We start from the raw sequence: 20,589 nt of genomic DNA, 5'->3' as shown, positions 1-20,589 counted from the left end.
AATATAATAGAAATCTCATTTAGGAAAATGAACTGAAAAGTTTTTATTTTTTAGTGAAAACAATTTTCATCTTCCTTGACCATGCTAAATGTTACTTTTGACCATTTACATTTTTCTTTTCAACTATTAACAAAAGTTACATTGCGATGCCAAAATTCATTAGTTCTTGTTATTCTTTTTTTTTTTTTTTTTTTTTAAGTTCTGGTTATTCTTAAGAAGTCGTTCACAGGTTCTTTAGAAATATTTCACTCAGTGGCTCACTATAACAAAGGATATCTAAATCACTATCAAGGATCATATATAACTGTTCTTCATTATTTCTGCTTATTTGTAGTTAACGTAAGTATCAGGCAAAAAAAAATTTTAAGTGCACGTACAGTGCTCATTTTTTCGTCTTTAGGAAGCCTGAATTCATGAGTAAATTTTCTTCACTTCAGAAGTGCTCTGACATTTTTCTTCCAAATGAATTGCCTTCAATGTGAATTTTTGCCCCCATCTTTAAGATAACAAATGCATTAACCTTTTCTTTTATCATGAACTATTTTGACCAGCTTCACATTATGCAGAGTAAAAGAGAAGAGATGGTATCTTGGGAATCCAGAAGAGAATCGTGAAATAAATATAAGTAAAACTCTGTTTTTGGTATTTTGACGTTTATCATCTTATTATGCAAAATAATATTTCAACTTTGTGTTGAGATTTTATACTTAATTCTTCTATACATTCTGACGCTTATATTCAGAACCAAAGACCTGAAACATGAAATTTCACTCCACCTCCCCCTCCTTCGCGTCACTTTGTCCTTTAACCATGCTTCCTTCGTTTCCAGTTTCATCCTTCCTGCTTATAAATTTTATCAAAAATACTAATCTGTGTTGGTTTGTGTCTTTTTAAAATGTTTTATATAACATAAAATTTAATGGCTTACCCAGTTTGAAGTACAGTTCAGTGGTATGCAATGCATGCCCCTTGCTACGCACCAGTCACCCGGCCAGCCCCATCCCTTCATCGTGGAAAACTGAAACTCTAGGCCCTGGAAACAGGAACTCCCCATTGCCCCCCCCACTCCTCCCAGCCCCTGGCAACCACCATTCCACTTTCCATCTATGAGTTTAATTACTCTGCATACTGCGGGGTTTGGAATCAGGCAGTATCCCTCCTTTGGTGTCTGGCTTATTTCACTAAGCACAATGTCCTCAAGGTTCGTTCATTTTGCAGCATGTATGAGAATTTCTTCTTTTTGAAGGCTGAGTAATATTCCGTGATCTATAAACACCACATTTTGTTTATCACTTCTCCACCATTGGACGTTTGGGCTGCTTCTACTTCTTAGCTATTGGAATAATGCAGCTGAACATGGGTGTGCAAATGTCTCTTCAAGACCCTGATTCGGATTCTTTTGGGGGTAAATACCCAGCAGTGGTACGGCTGGGTCCTACGGGAACTCTACTTTTAATTTTTGAGGAACCACCGAACTGTTTTTCCAGCGGCAGCAGTACCATTTAACACTCCAACCAACAGCTGCATGGGGATTCCAAGGTCTCCATAGCCTCACCAACACTTACTATATTTTGTGTTGTTTTTTATCATAGCCATCTTAAGAACTCGGAGTTGGTGGTTCTGATTTGCATCTCCCCAACGATTAGTGCTGCTGAGCAGATTTTCCTGTGTTTACCGGCCATCTCTGTACCTTCTTTGCAGAGAAATGTTTATCAGAGTTCTTTGCCCATTTTAAAAATCAGGTTGGTTTTTTGGTTTTATTGCTGTTTTGTTACTGGAATTCTTCGTATATTCTGAATAACAACTCCTTGTCAGATATATGCAAATATTTCCTCCCAATCTGTGGGCTGCCTTTTCACTCTGCTCCTGGCTGTGGACCTTTGATGCACCAGTTTTTTTTGTTTTTTTTTTTTGAAGATTTTTTATTTATTTATTTGAGAAAGAGACAGCACAAGCAGGGGGAACAGCAGCAAAGAGAGGGAGAAGCAGGCTCCCCGCTGAACAGGGAGCCAGATGCGGGACTCAATCCCAGAACCCTGAGATCATGACCTGAGCTGAAGGCAGAAGCTTAACTGGCTGAGCCACCCAGGCGCCCCAATGCACCAGTTTTAAATTCTGATATAATCTAACTTATGTTTCTTTTCTTGCCTGGGCTTTTAACATCACGTGCAAGAAATTATCATCAAATCCAATGTCATGAGACTTTTCCAGGTTTTCTTCTTACATTTAGGTCTTTGGTAGATTTTGAGTTAATCTTGTACACGGTATAAGGCAAGAACCTAATTTTTTTTCTTTTGCATGTACATATACACTGTCACCACTACTATTTATTTATTTATTTATTAAAGATTTTACTTATTTATTTGACAGAGAGAGACACAGTGGGAGAGGGAACACAACCAGGGCAAGCGGCAGAGGGGGAAGCAGGCTTCCTTCGGAGTCCGAAGCAGGGCTCGATCCCAGGACCCTGGGATCACGACCCAAGCCTCGGGCAGACGCTTAACAACCGAAACACGCAGGCGCCCCACTGACTACTACTTATTGAAAAGACTATCCTCTCCCCCACTGAATTGCCTTGGCACTCCTACCAAAAATCATTTGACCATATATCCAAGGGTTTATTTCTGGGCTCCCAGTTCTATTCCAACGGTCTATGTGCTGTTATTGTGACAGTACTACACCATTTTGACTACTGTAGTTTCGTAATAAGTTTTAAAAATCAAGAAGTGTGAGCTTTCCAACTTTGTTCTTTTTCAAAATTGTGCTGGCGATTTGGGGTCCATCTCTTCACATAAAGATGATCTCTTTATCTCGGCAAACCTTCAGTTGGGATTTTGATAGGGATCGTACCGAATCTCTAAACTGCTGTGGGTAGTACTGACATCACAACAACATGAAGACTTCCAACCTAGGGACACAAGAGGACTTTCCACACGTTTGTGTCTTCTTCAGTTTCTTTCAGCAACATTGCGTAGTAGCTCACGTACAAGACTTTCTCCTCCTCCACGGTTAAGTTTATTCCTAAGTGTCTTCATTTTTTTGCTGCTGCTGTAAGTGGAATTGTTCTTGCTTTGTGTATTTCAAAATTTGACAAGTGTATCACTAAGTACTTACAGTTTTACAACTTTCTTTTTTGCTATTCTTAGAATACACACACGCACACTGCAAGTGTGACGAGGAGGACGAGGAGGACACGCAGCACCTGCAGGACAGCTGTCCCCTCTGGAGAGGAAGGGCAGAATGGGATTGCAGAAAAAAGGGATTTAGCTGTAACTATGAATTTTTTTCTTTCATTAGAGACCTATAGAGAACATTTGTACATTTGCTGTACTTTCCCCATTTGAAAGAAACATCTTATAATTTAAATTTTTGTAATTAAAATCATTCTGAGGGCGCCTGGGTGGCTCAGTGGGTTAAGCCACTGCCTTCGGCTCAGGTCATGATCTCAAGGTCCTGGGATCGAGCCCCGCATCGGGCTCCCTGCTGAGCAGAGAGCCTGCTTCCTCCTCTCCCTCTCTCTGCCTTTCTGCCTACTTGTGATCTCTCTCTGTCAAATAAATAAATAAAATCTTAAAAAAAAAAAAATCATCCTGAAAATGTGGGATAGCCAAAGCATTACTACAGGCATAAAACCTTACCAGTACTACTTCTGGGATCATTAACCTAGACAGTCACCTCTAGGACAATTCAACTTTTTCTTGATGGGGCAGTGGGTGTTCTAGAAAACCAACAGTCACAGCTCTTCCCCTGAGATCCCAAAAGCAGAGGTTCCACACGATTACAGACTTCATACCAATGAGCCTTTACTTCAGCTACACTATTCACCTTGACTCTTTTCGCTAAGACTGATGTCAAGGGAAGCTCAGTCCAACGTACTTAGGAGAAAAGTACACACCGTCAGGAGTACTTGCTTCTTGTTAGGTTTGCTGCTTCTGAGTAGCAAAACCAATAAACAGGGGTAGTAGTTATTGATACTATATATCAAGGTGCATATTTTCCAGGGAAATTTTCAATAGAATATTTTTTTTAAACAGCCCTACTGTGCCCGTGGGCTAAAAAGTAAAACAAGAGGTAATTCTACAGCAAAGTCAAAGACACCACTTGAGCTCATGGTCTCTGGTTTTTCAACATGGACTAGGAAAGAAGCACAAAGAACAACAGCTCTGAGAAGTAATCCGAGCAGTTTCCTTACTAAGGCAAGGCACTGCTTAGAAAAACACTGTACTGGAGGATCAGATGAACAGTAACACTTCAGGGTGACTCAGTACAGAACTGAAAATTATGCTAAGTCTACATTTTTGAAAAGTTAACCTTCCCCAAGGAAAATGCTGCACTATAATATTTATGCTCTTTACTTCAGTATATGTAATTTGCTACTCAACCCGATGCACACTTAAATCTCTACTTATGAAGCCACTTTCTAAAATGATCATATAGAAAAGAGGAATGTAAAGAATCCCATAAGCCCGTCCCAAAACGCACTGTGAGATAATTGTTTAACGCCACTATAGTTTTCATTTCAAGACAGTGGACTGAAATACCTTTTAGGAACAAATGCTTTAGCAATTTTGGCTTATCAAATGAAGCACAAAATTTAAAAACAACCAAGGAGATTACACGTAATTCCTGAGTCAATCTCATTTGGCTGTGACTGACAACCACATAAGAATGTCAGCTTCTCCAGTCTCGCTAGCACACAGTAGGTACATAGTAAGGCTATGCTGCATTAACGAATTCTCTGTAACTCTTAATGTGGGGTATTTTCTATCAGGAAAATGCCACCAGGGGGTGTCTGGCTGGCTGAATTTGGAAGAGCATGGGACTCTGCACCTGGGGGTGGGGAGGCTGAGCCCCACTTTGAGGGAAGAGTTTACATAAAAACAAACAAAACTGCCACCATATACCTCAGCCTCACCAGGTTTTATTTCTGTGAAATTATATTAATTTTCATATCCTGTTGAAATCTTTTGATTTTCCCATACAACAAAATAACGTTTCATCACAACGTAGCCACAAGAAGAGAAATGTAGATTAATAAAATATTCACTGTACTAACTACATAGCAGCTTCTGTGGGTTCATGCTGAAACCAAAAAACGACGCAAGTTAACCTTTCACGGTATTTTTCTGGCAATCTCAAATCACAGTATTTAAACATATCATTCATACCACAGTATAAATACTAAATCTTAATGTAACGTTGTTCAGTACAGACCAGAATTAAACGAAAGCAGTTCTATCATGGATACCATCCAAGGGGTTTAAGTTCAAGTTCCTTTGAAATAAAAGGAATGTCACCACAAGGTAATTTAGCCTCAAGAATGTCTCACACAACATGATGTCTCAAAAAATGCTACATAGGCTTCAGATTACTTGTTTTAAAAGAATGATTACCTACCACAGCTATCATATGTTTGGAATTATACTTAAAAATGCTCTTCTGTGTCACAAAAACAGAAGTATTACTTCTCAATAACAAAAGGAAAATGAATCAGGTGTCAGGAAGTGGTTTTAGAATGTGCCTAAATCTCAGAACGTATATTTGCTAATTAACGTGAGACAACAAAAACTGCCATTGGCATTCAGCTTCCTAAAGAAGATGAGACAAATACATAGCCATGTTACAGGTTCAAAAGATGATAGCCGCTAAACAAGTTAAAGAATTGCTTTAAATATTCATAGATAATTTCAAGACTGCCGAAAAAACAAAATAAAATAAAGAAATAAAACTCACAGAGAACGTTGGCCCACTGTTTGATGCTACGACAGTATGAACTTCATCATGCAATTTTACTGAGAGCTCCCAGTTAGCCTCTTGTGGTTTAATAATAGGCACTCTGAAGTAGGAAAAAAGAAAAAGAGTTAATCATTTTATAGTATTCTCCTAGTAAGCTGAGTTTCCTTTGACATTAAGTGTGCAGGGTGAAACAGCCAAAGACCGTAATTCAGAACATTATTTTAAAAGATTCTATGCTTGGAAAAAAACCTTTCAGGTTTGAACTGGAGTAACTGAAAACAAACAAAACACACGCAGACATTCTGAGGAGAAAAGCAATCATTCTGGGATAACTGTGGTCCCACCATCTACTCCAAGTACCATCATCTCTTCTTTGATTTTGTGTTGCTTAATTGTGACAGTCTTCAAAAATGAACTTTCTACAATATTAATTTCTTTTCAATATTTGGTTACTGTTCCAGATGGTTTTAAAAATTTACAATGTTATTTAATTTACAAAATTTACAACCTCGTTTTTCCAGGTTTATTGAGTTATACTCGTTACCCAAAAAACTGCATATAATTAACATACAATTTAGTGAGTTCGGACATAGTTATTCACTTGTGTTAACATCATTTTGTTTTGGTTTTTTTGTTTGTTTGGGTAAGAATACAACTTCAATGATGCTAGTCTTAACACAAAGGTCATTCCTGCCAATGAGCCACATTATGTGGTCCAGAAAAACTGGGTCAGACAGTCAGAGAGAAAACATTTTTAGAATATAAATATTTCCCACAATTTTTTAAAGTAACAAAATTTTAACGATTTTTGAATTAACCTAATTTAAATACTGAGTGTTTTCATTATTTATAGTTGTAAAATAGTTTTTCTGAAACACTAAATAGGTAGTATTCAGATTCAAGTCGTAACTCTGAAAAAATGTTGAGGTTATGTTTTAACACCCCCTCCCCCAAAGTCCAAAATGATTTTCTGTGTATTCTACTAAAAAAAAAATCAGTCACATAAACTATGATTATAATCAAATCATCTCTAGACACAATGTCTAACGGAGAAGGATGGGTAATTTAGGGGAACATTTGTATTCGGCCCACTGTTTATTTTCTGAAGACGAAGAAATGTTTTAAAACTCTAGAAATGGAAATTAGAGAAAAGTTTAAAAATGCATCAGTAAATCACCGCTAATACACAAGGCAGACACACGGAGGATTCCCTTCTGTCGGTTTAAAGAGGATGCGTTCAGAGTACAGAGCTTCTCACAGGAGGGTTTGGAAAGGACAACAGGGAAGAGTCCAGGAGGCGGAGGCAAAAGTGAGGCGAGGAGAGAGCAAAGTGTGGTGGGGCAGAGCGCTCCTCTAGGTCAACCCCACCCCTACTCTGGCACTCTCTTCCACCGGGCATCTGTCTATCTAAGTGGGTCTCCCCCACTGGCCTGAGAGCTCCTAAAAGACCAAGATCAGGCCTTATTTTTGCATCCCCAGGACCCAGTGCAGGCTGGGGAGAAAGGGTGGGGGGGTAGGGGTCCGCAGGGCAGAATGTGAGGAGCACCTGTTATGGCCAAGCTCTGCCAGGGGAGCCCGGGTCACCCAAATGGACAGAGTGCACTCCAGAGCAGCACGGACCCCAAGCTCCTGGCTTACTACCCGGATGTTCCTGAACTCTACTGACCACCTCACTAGCTTTCCCTCTGTTTACCTTCAGACGGGGAGAACACCCGACCTGTTCAGGGGTACATCACAACAGAAACAACCTGACAGCTAGTATTACTGGCCACACTGCTCTCTAAAATCTTTCCTATCAAAATAATTATGTAACTCTCCTGCTCTGGATTGTTCCATGCTTTTCTACTTCACATTGGGTTAAATCTTAACCAACCTACCTACCAATCAAGCTTCCTGTTTAATTAAGGTTCCACTCTTTGTATGTTTTATTTCGGATTATGCTGACTTGTGTATCTGATTGCTCCAAACCCTTAAAGTACTTCACAGATCAAGCCAAAACAAGCAAGAGAACTAACACAGCGGTCACACACTCAGGCTCCAGTGACTTGAGGCACCAGATAAAGAACCCAGCCCTGACATTAATTAGTCTTGACCTTAAGCTAACCGTTGGCTCAGTCTCCTTATATATCAAACCAGACATACGACAGCATCTGCATCAGACTGATGTGCTGAGGACCACATTAAGCAGTGCACATAAATGGTAACTTCTATTACTTTGATTAGTTCCAACACTCATCGCCCCTCCCCCAGCCCCAGAACTGAAAGCCCTTCATGGTAACCCTGGATTCCTTCTGATCCACAAACTAACAGATTTTTCAGGGCCATCATCTCTCTCCTAAACTGGTCCCTAACTACAGGCACTGATCATAGTACAAACCTCAGTCATCTCCCCTCTGCTTAACCTATATTACATGCTTAGTATTTTTCACAACTCAGTGGCCTGGAGGAGGTAACTCTTGCCAGTAAACCTGGAGACTCTTTTTAGCTATGCAACAAGCCTCTGTTTCCCGCGGAGCTGGGGAGTTCATCCTAACATCCTGTTGGAAGCCAGACTGCATTTTCCCACAGAAAACAATCCCACAGATGGTGGCGAGGTAGAGTTGCCACCCTTCAGAACCTAACTATTTATTTTTCCATTGTCTTATTTTGATCCACATCTGTTTCATATATGTTCTAACCTACCCCAAGAGGGACCTTGTGCAAAGAGCATAGGCTCTTTTGAGTTGAAATCCTGAGGTTTCATCTCAGCCCCTTCTCTTACTAACAATGCAGCCGGGCCTCCCTGAGTCCTTTGGAACCGTAATGTCCACACCTGTGAAATACAGCTGGCGCAGCGCTGGGGAGGTGACAGAAAAACTATTACTTCTTCAGGGCACGCAGCTCCTGCAGCGGCACTTTTCAAACCATATCTTTTTAGGTGACGTGTTAGGAGGTTGTGGGAAAGAGGCGAAGCAGGCCCACGAGATACAAGAGAAAAATGGTCACCTTTGGACTCTCTTTAGAAGCTCACTCTCCCACAAACACAACTGGGTAAGATCCCTTCTGGCTCCACCTAAGTTTGGAAGTTGTTTTGTTTGGTTTTAAAATACAAAGGATGGGTTTGGCATGTCTATTCAGTATACAGGTCCGTAAGCTCCGGGCAGAAACAGACTACAATAAACTATGAATAAAGCTGGTCACACATGCCAACCTGAGAGGCCGTGTGCTCTACTTCTGCAAATCCCAGGCAACCACAGTAGTGACGATCACCCTGAATCACTGGTATCAATCCCACCAGCACAAACACGCTTCTAATGGTACTTGTTATATTTTACAGCGATATCTTAAATTTTAGAGAAGAGTTAAGTTATCCATTAAATCCAAAGTAGTCTCCAAGATTTTTACAAACTCTCTGGGCAGGGAGAGAAAAAGTCCTGAAGTTTCATACAACTCATGAGTAACAGTACACAGAAAACAGCTTCTTTGCCGAACTACACGCCGAAAGAGGCTGCCATGTGATCACAAATTCCATCTGTGCAGCTTATAAGTTACTTGCAAAGCTGATTATCATTGAAGTTACGACTTCCAAAAACAAACGAAACCCTCAAAATCCAGGAAAAGGGAATTCACATAAACAGCAACTCACAAAGCAAGTCAAACAACAGCCCTTACACCCAGACCTGTCCACTCGGATTACCATCAGCCAACCAGAAAGAGTATGTTCAATAAAACTACATTTTTCTGTATTTTATAGCAAAAACGGCCAGCTGATTATCACAAATGTTACTTACTGCTAAAACATTTAACTTACTAGAATATTTTACTCAAAAAAAAGTGTAAATGCTACTAACCCACCTACATTGCTACTACACATCAAGTTTTAGGGCAGATTTTATGTAAACATCACTCACAGCATCTTTGGTTATCAAGGATCATAAGCATCTCAAAATCGTATTAGGAGACACTCAGAAAAGCTGGTTTTTAATGGTGTCATTACCTATTTAAGAGTGAGATACTGAGTTAAAACAATGTTAGTGGTCAAAGAATCATTAAGCAATCCCTGATCATAACTTTAACAGTGGGTGGTCTGTAAAATGATCAAGAATAATAACGCTGCATTCCATGGCCACAGAGGTCAGCTTCTGCATACAAATCTTTGCAGGAAGAAAAAGGCCTTCAGAAAAGTGGGCCATTCATCTGAACCAAGTTCAGAGAATTGCCAGCACGGTGAAAAGCTACGTTATGCAAGCACATAGATGTATTCAGTGGGGGTAGATGGAAGCAGTTACATAGAGACTACAAAGGAGCCCTCCCATGGTTCATGAATAAGTCGAGGAAATGATCAGAAAAAAAAAGAGAGAGATGTTTAGACAGATGGCCCACTTAAAATGCCTGAGACAGGGCATAAGCAATTTTAATGAAACTTTAGATTCAGCATATGAATTGTTTATTTCCTCCAGGAGAGGAAAAAAAAAAATCTAAAGGCAAAAATTCAGCAATTTGCTGAAAAACTCACTTTTAGCAACTGGGATGGAAGAAGAATGTACAAATACAAGTTTTATTAGTTCGATAAATTCATATAAAATTCGTCACAGAGCCATCAGCTATCAAAATGAATATAAAAAGCATGGAATGAACAGATTAAAGGAATTTTAAACAGAGGTCTACTGCCAAAGCAAACAAAAATCTAAGCCGTATTATGTGAGAACTTACAACATTCCAACATTCAAGTTCATCACTGCAGAAGAAAGATAAAAGCAGCATTTTCAGAGAACCTCTTCAAAGCTAAAGTTGTCATAGTAGAGGAACAGAATCCTGCCTATATGCAATTTAAAATGTGTACATTCAAAGACAGGAGGCTGTGTAGAAGACTGTATATCACAAAACACTGCCTAGAAAGCATGACGGCACACCCCCGACTTTGATATCATTAGCATTACAAGTGACACCACCACACATGATACCTGGATCAGGAAATGAATACTAATATTACTTATAATCTTAGAGAATTTAATATTATGCAAATCTTATTTCTTCTGCCACCAATAAAGGGTTCAGGTTCTCAATTTAAACGCTGGGCATGACTAGTCAAGAAAGGCGATGGAGTTTAACCACCACCCCTACAAGCCCTGTGACTGGGCTGACCACAGACTCCACGTGACCTTCTAAGTTACTCAGCTTCCTTCATGTCTTTCCTGATCAGTGAGGCCAAAGTGGTAAGAACACTTTATCCACATCTCATTAAATAAGATAAAACATGTAACACAGACTAGTGCATGGAAATGAACGCTAAGTCATTTATTACCATGAATCGTTATAACCTGATACCATGTCTGAAATCCTCTATTACTCCAACCTGTTATTTTTTTGAAATATATTAATACACAATTTATATACAGTGAAATTCAAAACTGTATGTTCATCATTATCCTTCCAGGAAATCTGCCCCTTTCCCCCAGTAGTTTCACTGCATATTATTAGACTAAAGTTTCATGTAAAGAGAACACCAAAACCAGGCACTCTTATGTGTGGCTTTTCTTCTCCTCATGGAATGTTTCTGAGGTTCATGAATATTGAACAGTTCATTCTTTTTTTATCGCTGAGTAGTACTCTGTCTCACAAGCATTCCAAAACTAGTTCGTCCTTCTGCTGATGCGCACGTGGGTTTCCAGCTTGGGGTTCTTAAGAACAAAACTGCTGTAATCATTCTTTGTACGAGCCTTTTTTGAAGACAGATGTCTTGATTCCTTGTGGGTAAAAACTCTTAGGAGTGGACATATGAGGGTAAACACGTTTAATTTTACAAAAACTGCCATCCTGTGTTACAAGGTCTTAAAACATATTAGTACCATCCCCGGCAATGGAGCTTGCCACATAATCTTGCCGTTTCGTGTTGGTTTCTACTTCCAGCCAGGACAGTGGCTCAGAATATAGCTCATTACTGTTTAATGACCATTTCCATTACGACAAATAACACTGGGGACCTCAATACTTGTCTCTGGTCACTTGTATTAAAAAATTTGCCCATTTTTTATTAAGATATTGGTCTGATTTGTGGAAATTCCTTTTTAGAAAGCTTCTGTCAGATTTATGTGTTGTGAATACTTTCTCCCCCTCTATGGTTTATAAATGTTCTTAAAAATATCTTTACCTTCAGCAGTTTTTGTTGATTTCTTCTTTTTTAATTAATGGTCTTAATTTTTTTTTTTAAGAGCAGTTGTAGGTTTTCCAGAAAATTGAGCAGGAAGTAGAGTTCCTATATCCACCCTCCCTCACCCCACCCTGGGTACAGGATCCATATTATTGACATTCTGCACTGTTATGGTACATTTCTTAAAACTGATGAGCCAACGTTGATCCGTTAGTATTTACTGCAGTTCACAGTTTACATTAGGACTCACTCTCTGGGCTATACGTTCTACAGGTATCAACAAATGTATAGTGACATGTCTCCACCATTAAGATGTCACATAGAGTAGTTTTATCTTATAAATTCCCTATGCTCTACCTACTTAACCCTTCCTCCATCCCCCGGATCACTGGCAGCCACTGATCTTTACTGTCTCCAACATTCTGCCTTTTCCAGAATGTTGTAGAGCCAGAATGGAATCTTCAGACTGGCCTCTCTCACTTAGCATTAGGCATTTACGGTTTCTCCAGGTCTTTCTGTGGCTTGATGGCTGACAGTTCTTCATTGCTGAATTAAAGTCCATTGCCTGGATGTTCCATGGTTTACTATTCACTTAATTAAAGTAGATGTCTTGGTTACTACTCAGTTTTGGCAATGATTAGTGAAGCTACTATAAACATTCACAGGCAGCTTTTGGTGCAGAAACATTTTCAATTCTTTTGGCTAAGTACTAAGGAGTACAACCACCCGATCATATGGTAAAAGGAAGTTTAGTTTTATAAAAAAACTGCTAAACTGTATTCTGAAACCGCTGTAGCATTTGCGTTCCCTTTAGCAATGAATGAGAGTTTCCGTGGTTCTCACAAGCATTTGGTATTGTCAGTGTTTAGGATTTTAGTCTAACAAACATCAATCTCTGCTGTTAATGGAAAATTTTAATAGTTGTAAAAACATATGAATTTTCCCTTTTATATTCAGTGCTTTTATGTCCTTGCTAAGAACTGTTTTGACTATATCAAGGCCCAGAAAATATATTCATATTTTCCTTTAGAAGCTTTTTTATGTAGACCTGTGATTCATCATCTTCTTGTGTGATGGGAAAGAGGAAGAGGTAGGTTCATCTAGTTGTTTCAAGAAAATCTGTAGACCAAGTTCTGTAGCTTTGTCCATCAGTAAGACAATATTAGCTATTCTAGATACCTTGCCATTTCCATACAAATTTCAAATGCCACAGGCAGTTTCTTCTCCATCCTCCCCAAAGCAACCCTAACGGGATTATGTTTGGGCTTGCTCTGAATCTCTTCATTCATGGAGGGAGAGCTGATGTCTTAACAGTATTTTATCCTATGAAAATAATAGGTCTTATCTATTTTACATTTTTAATTTCTCTGGACCAAGTGTGGCAGTCTTGGATCTCTTCTGCTAGAATTATACCTATTTTTGTTTTAGTTTTCTTTGTGATGTATCATAGATTCCTTCAGAGTTTTCTTATGTAACCTCTTAAGATGTCTGGGAAAGCTTCCTTTCCCCAATCCTTAGGCCTCATTATTTTTCCAAGCCTTAGTACTCAGACAAGTGACCACCTAGAATTTAATTTGTTAAAGTATTTGCCTAAGTTGTTCATGCTGTATTAAATAAAACTGTTAGTAGTCATTTTTTCAGTGTTGCTAGTTTATCGGAACACAATTTATATTTGACTTCTTATCGTGCAACCCCGCTAAATTTATTCCAGTAACTTTCCCAGATTCCTTAGGGGTTTCTATGTAAACACAATTCCTCTGTGAAGAGGAATGACTTTACTTCTCCGTTTCTGATCTCCATGACTTTTTTTTTTATTTCCTATCATACTGGCCAGGATCTCTAGTATCATCATGGTGAATAAAAGTAAAAAATCCAACTCTGTCCTGTTTCCAACATAAGGAGATAACGCAGTATTTTTCAGATTTTTTCCCCCATTTTGTGTCTTCTCTTTCTTCTGTATGTCTAAATAGGTATTAGTTAGGCTTCCTAATCCTATCAACTTAGGTCACAGAGACTTGCAAAATAAGTACTTTTTCTCTTCAGCCTGTGGAGTCTCTCTTCTAAGTTTACCAACTCTTCCTTCTGTCAACGCCAACAGCTTTCAGCCTTGCCTACAAGTTTTCCATTGCAGAGATAGTACCATTTTAGATCTAGAATTTCTAGCTGGTTATTTGTTAGTTCCCAGATCTATGCTTATATGCCCTATCAACTCCCTCATTTTGATCTTTAATATCTGACAATAATTTTAATTACTCTGCTAAAGTCCTATCTGTGATGCACATCTTAGCGGTCTCACAGTTGGTTTCTACTGAATGATTTTTCACTTGACCATTGGCCAACTTTCATGCTTGAACTGTATGTCCAGTGAATTGTTTTTTGGATCCCAGACTGTGGAAATGTTGTAGACACTGTATTTTTCTGTTATCTTCTCCTGGGAAGTACCGATTCTCATTACAGTAGGCAGTTAAATGACCAGCTGATCACTCCGAAGTCATGGAGACTCAGCTTCGTGCTCTGCTAGGATGTCTATTTTGTTTTGCTCTCAGGGAATTAAAAGTCCAAATTCAGAAGTCACTAAAAGTCTTTATTGCAGAAACATAGTTTCCCCTAAGACACGGTCCCTCTGGGGTTTTCATGGAAAACTCAAGGCATTTACAAGCCCCTCAAATTTGGTGAGGCTCAAACTCCAAACATTACCATCTCCTCGGTGGGCAGCAAGTGAAATTTCAGCTCGGTTCCTTCTGCATTCCAGCAGGATTCACATGCTAGGATTCTTGAAGTTTTATGCACAATTCAGGAGTCAGCCATCCATTGGAAGGGAAGCAAAATTCAGATACAGAACTCCTCACTCTGTTGCTCTCGTTTTGCATGATATCCCTGCTCCATTTTCAGCAGTTCTTACAATTCTGAGCATCATTCTTCCAGAGTCAAGTCAGTAAGACTGTGGTTAACTCCTGAGTTCTGGCCATGCTCGGATACACACATTCAACGGTGACCACCTCAGGAGAGGCGCCATGCACAGGTCGAGCTCCAGTGTGGCTCCCTTCTACACAGGCTCCAAGTCCGTCCGAATTCTGACTGGTTTCAGTTGTTATCCAGAGCCTTCAAATAGCCATAGATCTCCAGAGCGTGTAACTGCTATCGGGAGGAGGGTCAGTTAGAAATAAGCCATACCACCATTACAGAAACTGGAACCTCTCCAGGCTGATTAGGTTTATATTAACTTTATATCACTGATCTCCAAAGGCAGAGGAGGAAATAAGGAATGGAAGAATACTGGGTCACATATTCATACCATTTCCACCATCAGGTAGTGGCCCAGGAACACCTGACATCTACACTTTTAAAATTTATTCATGTAACTAAATGAGAGCAGTCATATAAACAATGAGAATTAATAATTTTTTTAAGATCTTATTTATTAATTTGACAGAGATCATAAGTAGGCCCAGGCAGACAGAGAGAGAGGAGGAAGCAGGCCCCCTGCGGAGCAAAAAGCCCGATATGGGGCTCAATCCCAGGACCCTGGGATCATGACTTGAGCCGAAGGCAGAGGCTTTAACCCACTGAGCCACCCAAGCGCCCCGAGAAGAAATAATCTTAAAGAAGACTCCATCCTGTTAGAAGATACATCATCTCATTTTAATTCCTAAAATTAAAACTTATTTTATGCTAATAGGAAAACAAGTTCTTGGATACAAAATACAGTAAGTTTTTAAAATATTAAGCAGCTTTACTGACATAAAATTCACACACCATAAATTTAACCCTTCCAAACTTCATAATTCAACAGTGCTTAGTATATCCAGAGCTGTGCACCTATCACCCCAGGCAACTTTAAAACATGTTCCATGTTCCCCTCCCCCAATGTCCATCCCTACACCACTACTAATGTACCTTCTACTTCTATAGCTTTGCTTATCCTAGATATTTCATATAAGTGCAATCAGAGAATCTACAGTCTGTTACAATGCCTTCGTTCAGCATAATGTTTTCAAATTTCATCTACGCTGTAGGAAGTGTCAATATGTTATTTTTTGTCACTGAAAAATATTCCATTCTATAAAGACACCCCATTCTACTTAGGGTTGTTTCTGTTCACTCATTATGAAGAATGTGAGTATGAATATTTATATACAACATTTGTGTGGTCATAGGATTTCATTTCCCATGGGTATAACCCTGGAAGAAGAGCTGGGTCAGGGAGCAGTGTCATATATTTTGAGAAATTGCCAAATTATTTCTGGCTTTGCATCAATTAATCAAATTCCTACCAGCAATGTACGAGGGTTCTGATTCCTCCCCGTCCTCACCAACACTTCGATATTATCCATCTTTCTTACCACACTCACCCTCGTAGGCGTAAAGCAGTAGCTAACTGTGGTTTGGATTTACATTTTCCTGAGGACAATAATGCTGAGCCTGTTTTCATGGGTTTGTGGGTAATTTGTGTATCGTCTTTGGAAAAATTTCTATTCATATCCTTTGCCCTTTCTTAAATTGGGCTCTTTTTATTATTGAGTTGTAAGAGTTCTTTACATATTCTAGACAAAAGTCTCCTCACAACAAATACATGATTTCCAAGTTTTTTCAAGTATTTTCTCCTATTCTGTTAGTTGTTTTTTCACTTTCTTAATGGTGCCCTTTAAAGCACCTTATGGGGCACCTGGGTGGCTCAGTGGGTTAAGCCACTGCCTTCGGCTCAGGTCGTGATCTCAGGGTCCTGGGATGGAGTCCCGCGTCGGGCTCTCTGCTCAGCAGGGAGCCTGCTTCCCTCTCTCTCTCTCTCTGCCTGCCTCTCTGCCTACTTGTGATTTCTCTCTGTCAAATAAATAAAATCTTTAAAAAAAAAAAAATAAAGCACCTTGTGTTTTTTTCCCTTTCGTTTCTTGTGCGTCTGACATCTTACGTAAGAAATCATCATCTAACCGAAAGTTAACAAAGCTCTTACAACTGTGATTTTTTTTCTTTTTAGGTTCATTTTTGTGTGTGGTGTAGGGAGGGGACCAACTTTGATCTTTTGCATGAAGATACCCAGTTGCCCCAGCAGCATTCAAGGGTATATGTAAATACTCTAAGCTGTCTTCATTGACAGTTGAAATCATCTGACCATAGTTTAACTGTTTGGATCTTCCATTCTGTTCCATTGATCAACACATCTATCCTTATGCCAGTACAACACCGTCTTGATCACCACAGACAGCTTTGTAACAAAGTTCGTGATCAGGAAGAAGTTCCCTGGTTTTGTTCTTTTCCAAGACTATTTTGGCTATGCTGAGTCCCTTGCACTCTCACACAAATGCTGTAATCAGATGACCATTTCTGCAAAACATACAGCTAAGATTGTGAGAGGGACTGCACAAAATCTGTGCATCGTGTTGCAGAGTATTACCCTCTTAGGTCTTCTGATCCCTGAATGTGGGAAGCTTATTCATTTTAGTTGTCTTTAATTTCTATCAACAATTGTTCCCCGGTTTTCAGCACACAAGTCTTTTACTTCTATTTTAAAAATTTAAGCTTAAGTATTATATTTTCTTTGGTGCTATCGTAAATAAAATTGCTTTGTCAATTGCTTTTTCAGTCTGTACACTGGTACCGTATAAAAATAAAACTGATATTTACGTATCATTCCTGTATCTTGCTACCTTGCAAAAGTCATTAGTTCTAATAGATTTTTGTGCATTCCTGAGGTTCTCTCCTATCGACCACCTAAGAGTCGCACTGTAAGAAGCAACCACCTTTCTTCTTTCTCTCCGCCATCTGCTCGTCAGCTGCAAAGCAGCAACCAGGCGTGAAAGCAACTCCATCCATGTCGGCCAGGCTGGGGTCCAGATGGGCAACACCTGCTGGGAGTTCTATTGCCAAAAACACAGTGTTCAGCCCAATGGCCAGATGCCAAGTGACAAGACCACTGGGGGAGGAGAACACCTTCTTCAGGGAGAAGGGTGCTAGCAAGCGTGCACCCAGAGTTGTTTCTGTAGACCTGGAAACCAGTCAATGATGAAGTTTGCCCCGGCACCCACCTCCAGCTCCTCTACCCTGACCTGCTCACCACAGGCATGGAAGACACTGCCACTAACTATGCCAGAGGGCACTACACCACTGGCGAGATCATCACTGACCTTGTCTTAGACCAAATTCAGAAACGGGCTGGCCAGTGTGCAGGTCTTCAAGGCTTCCTGCGTTTCCACAGCTTTGGAGGGGGAACTGGTTCCGGTTCATCTGCCTTCTGATGAAACATCTCTCAGTCGATGTCGGCAGTAAGTCCCGGCTGGAGCTCTCCGTTTACCCAGACATGCCACCCAAGCCCCCACCCCTGCCTCCGCCTGTTCCCACAACTGTAGTGGAGCCCCACAGCACCATCCTCACTCCCCACACCACCCCGGAGCACTCCGACCGAACCTTCATGGTAGACAACCTTCATGGCAGACATGTCAGTTCTGGATGTCCAAGCTACCCTCACCTCAACATGTTACCAGGCCCAACTATCCCCCATCGCTGCATCCCTCACAGCTGAAGCCCTGAATGCTGATCGAACAGAATTCCAGAGCAGCCTGGGGCCCCATCCGCGCATCCAATTCCCTCTAGTTACCTGTGTCCCTGTCACCTTTGCTCAGCAAGCCTACCATGAACAACTTTCTGTAGCAGAGATCACCAATACACACTTGAGCCAGCCAGCCTGTCAGCCAGCAAAATGTGACCCTCGCCATGGTAAAGACATGGCTTACTGCCTATTGTACTGCAGCGACATGGTTCCCAAAGATGTCACTGCTACCCTCGCCACCATCAAGACCAAGTGTACATCCAATGTATGGATTAATACACTGGCTTCAAAGTGGGCATTAATCACCAGCCTCCCAATGTGGCACCTGGTGGAGACCTGGCCAAAGTCCAGCGAGCTGTGTGCACGATGAGGAACACCACAGCCGTCGCTGAGGCCTGGGCTCGCCTGGAGTCTGACCTGATGTATGCCTCGTGTGCCTCTGTTCACCAGTATGTGGGGGAGGGCATGAAGGAAGGAGCATTTTCGGGGGCCCGTGAGGACACAGCTGCCCTTGAGAAGGATTATGAGGAGGTTGGGGTGGCTTCTGTTGAAGGAGAGCATGAAAGAGGAGAGGAATACTCAAGTTAAAAATGGCACAAAGGTGCTGCTTTAACAGGGAAGTTTATTCTATCCTGAACATTGAGAAGCTGTGCTCTGATCAGTGAACATGTATGTAGCCATGTCTATTTTCACATACAGTTACTGACCTATGCTATAAAACACAATGCTTGCTACAGCATGCTACAGCAAGCTGTCCATTGCTCTGATGGGTTTAAATAAACTATTCCCTGTTTTAATTGAGGGACAGGAGAGATCTTTTTGTAAATTCCTTAAGACTTCCTACATACAAGATCGTGTCATTTGGAAATAGTTTTGCTTCTTCCCCATCTTAACACTTTTTATCTTTCTTGCCAAAGTGGCCTAGGAACTCCAATACAATGCTGAAAAAATTTAACATCCTTGTCTTATCCCTCATCTTAGGGAGAAAAGAGTCAGTCATATCCATTAAATATAATGCCAGCTGTAGGTTTTTCAGAAATGGCCTTTGTCAGGATGAGGAAGTTCCCTTCTATTCCTAATCATTTCAGTGGTTTTTATCAAGAAAGGCTGTTGGATTTTGTCAAATTTTTTTCTGCATTTGAGATAATCCTGTGATTTCTGTCCTTTATTAATATGGTTTATTACATTGATTGATTTTGGGATGTTAAACCAACTATGTATTCCTAAGACAAAGCTCACCTGGCTACAGTGGATAATCATTTTATGTATCCCCGGCTTCCATTTGTTTGTATTTGGTGGAGGACTATTGCATTAACATTTATGAGGGATTTTGGTCTCTAGTTTCCTTTTCGCAGAACATCTTTATTTGATTTTAGTGTAGTAATATTGCTCTCATAGAATGAGTTGCAAATTTTTCCCGTTTCTATTTTTGGGTAAGTTTGTAAGGAATTGGCATGAACTCTCTTCTAACTACCTCAATGAATTCACTAGTGAAGACTTCTAGTCCCAGGCTCTTCTTTCTGGGAAGTTTTGGGATGACTGATTCAGTCTCTTTCACGTCTATGCAGATTATCTATTTCCTCTTGATTCCATGTCTACAGCTTCCATCTTTCCAGAAATTTCTTCATTTTATAAGTTATCTCATTTGTTGGCATACAACTGTTCAAGTTATTAGCTTATAATCTTTTTAATTTCTATAAGGTCCATATGCATACCTACTCTTTCATTACCAGTTTGAACTGGTAATGAACGTTTTCTCTTGGGCGGTCTACCTAAAGGTTTCCATTTCTGTTGATCTGCCCCAGAACCAAATTCTGTTTTCACTAATTTCCTTTATTGTTTTTCTATTCTCTACTTCATTTATTTTCATTTGAATTTTTAATATTTCCTTCTCTCTGCTTGCTCTGGGTTTAGTCTGCTCTTTTCCTATTTTCCTGTAATAGCAGACGAAGTGACTGGTGTCTTTCTTCTTTCTTAAAATATGCTTATAGCTCTGAGTTTCCTCCCAAACACTACTTTCAATGGATCCCAAAGATTTTGATTACTATGCTTTTGTTCTCATTCGTTCCAAAATATAATCTAATTTCTCTTGTAATTTCTCCTTTAACCCATTGATTACTTAGGTTAATTTTCACATATTTCTGAATTGCCTAAAAGTTGGATATTCTGCTGCTACTGC

General features: G+C 40.0%; 1 protein-coding gene and 1 pseudogene across 2 annotated transcripts in view; one reads left to right on the top strand and one right to left on the bottom strand.

The window, feature by feature from the left end:
- Positions 1–20,589, bottom strand: part of PCCA (propionyl-CoA carboxylase subunit alpha) — a 413,253-nt gene that overhangs the window by 140,400 nt on the left and 252,264 nt on the right. For both annotated transcript variants that reach the window (XM_059378122.1, XM_059378121.1), the window contains one exon: positions 5,734–5,836. In XM_059378122.1, the coding sequence (XP_059234105.1) occupies positions 5,734–5,836 (103 nt within the window). The remainder of the gene's footprint in view (positions 1–5,733; positions 5,837–20,589) is intronic.
- Positions 17,675–18,998, top strand: LOC132002933 (tubulin alpha chain, testis-specific-like; annotated as a pseudogene).

Source organism: Mustela nigripes, chromosome 15 (assembly GCF_022355385.1).
Source record: "Mustela nigripes isolate SB6536 chromosome 15, MUSNIG.SB6536, whole genome shotgun sequence".
NCBI lineage: Eukaryota > Metazoa > Chordata > Mammalia > Carnivora > Mustelidae > Mustela > Mustela nigripes.
Note: the sequence above shows the minus strand (reverse complement) of the source record. Positions and strands in the feature narration are given on the sequence as shown.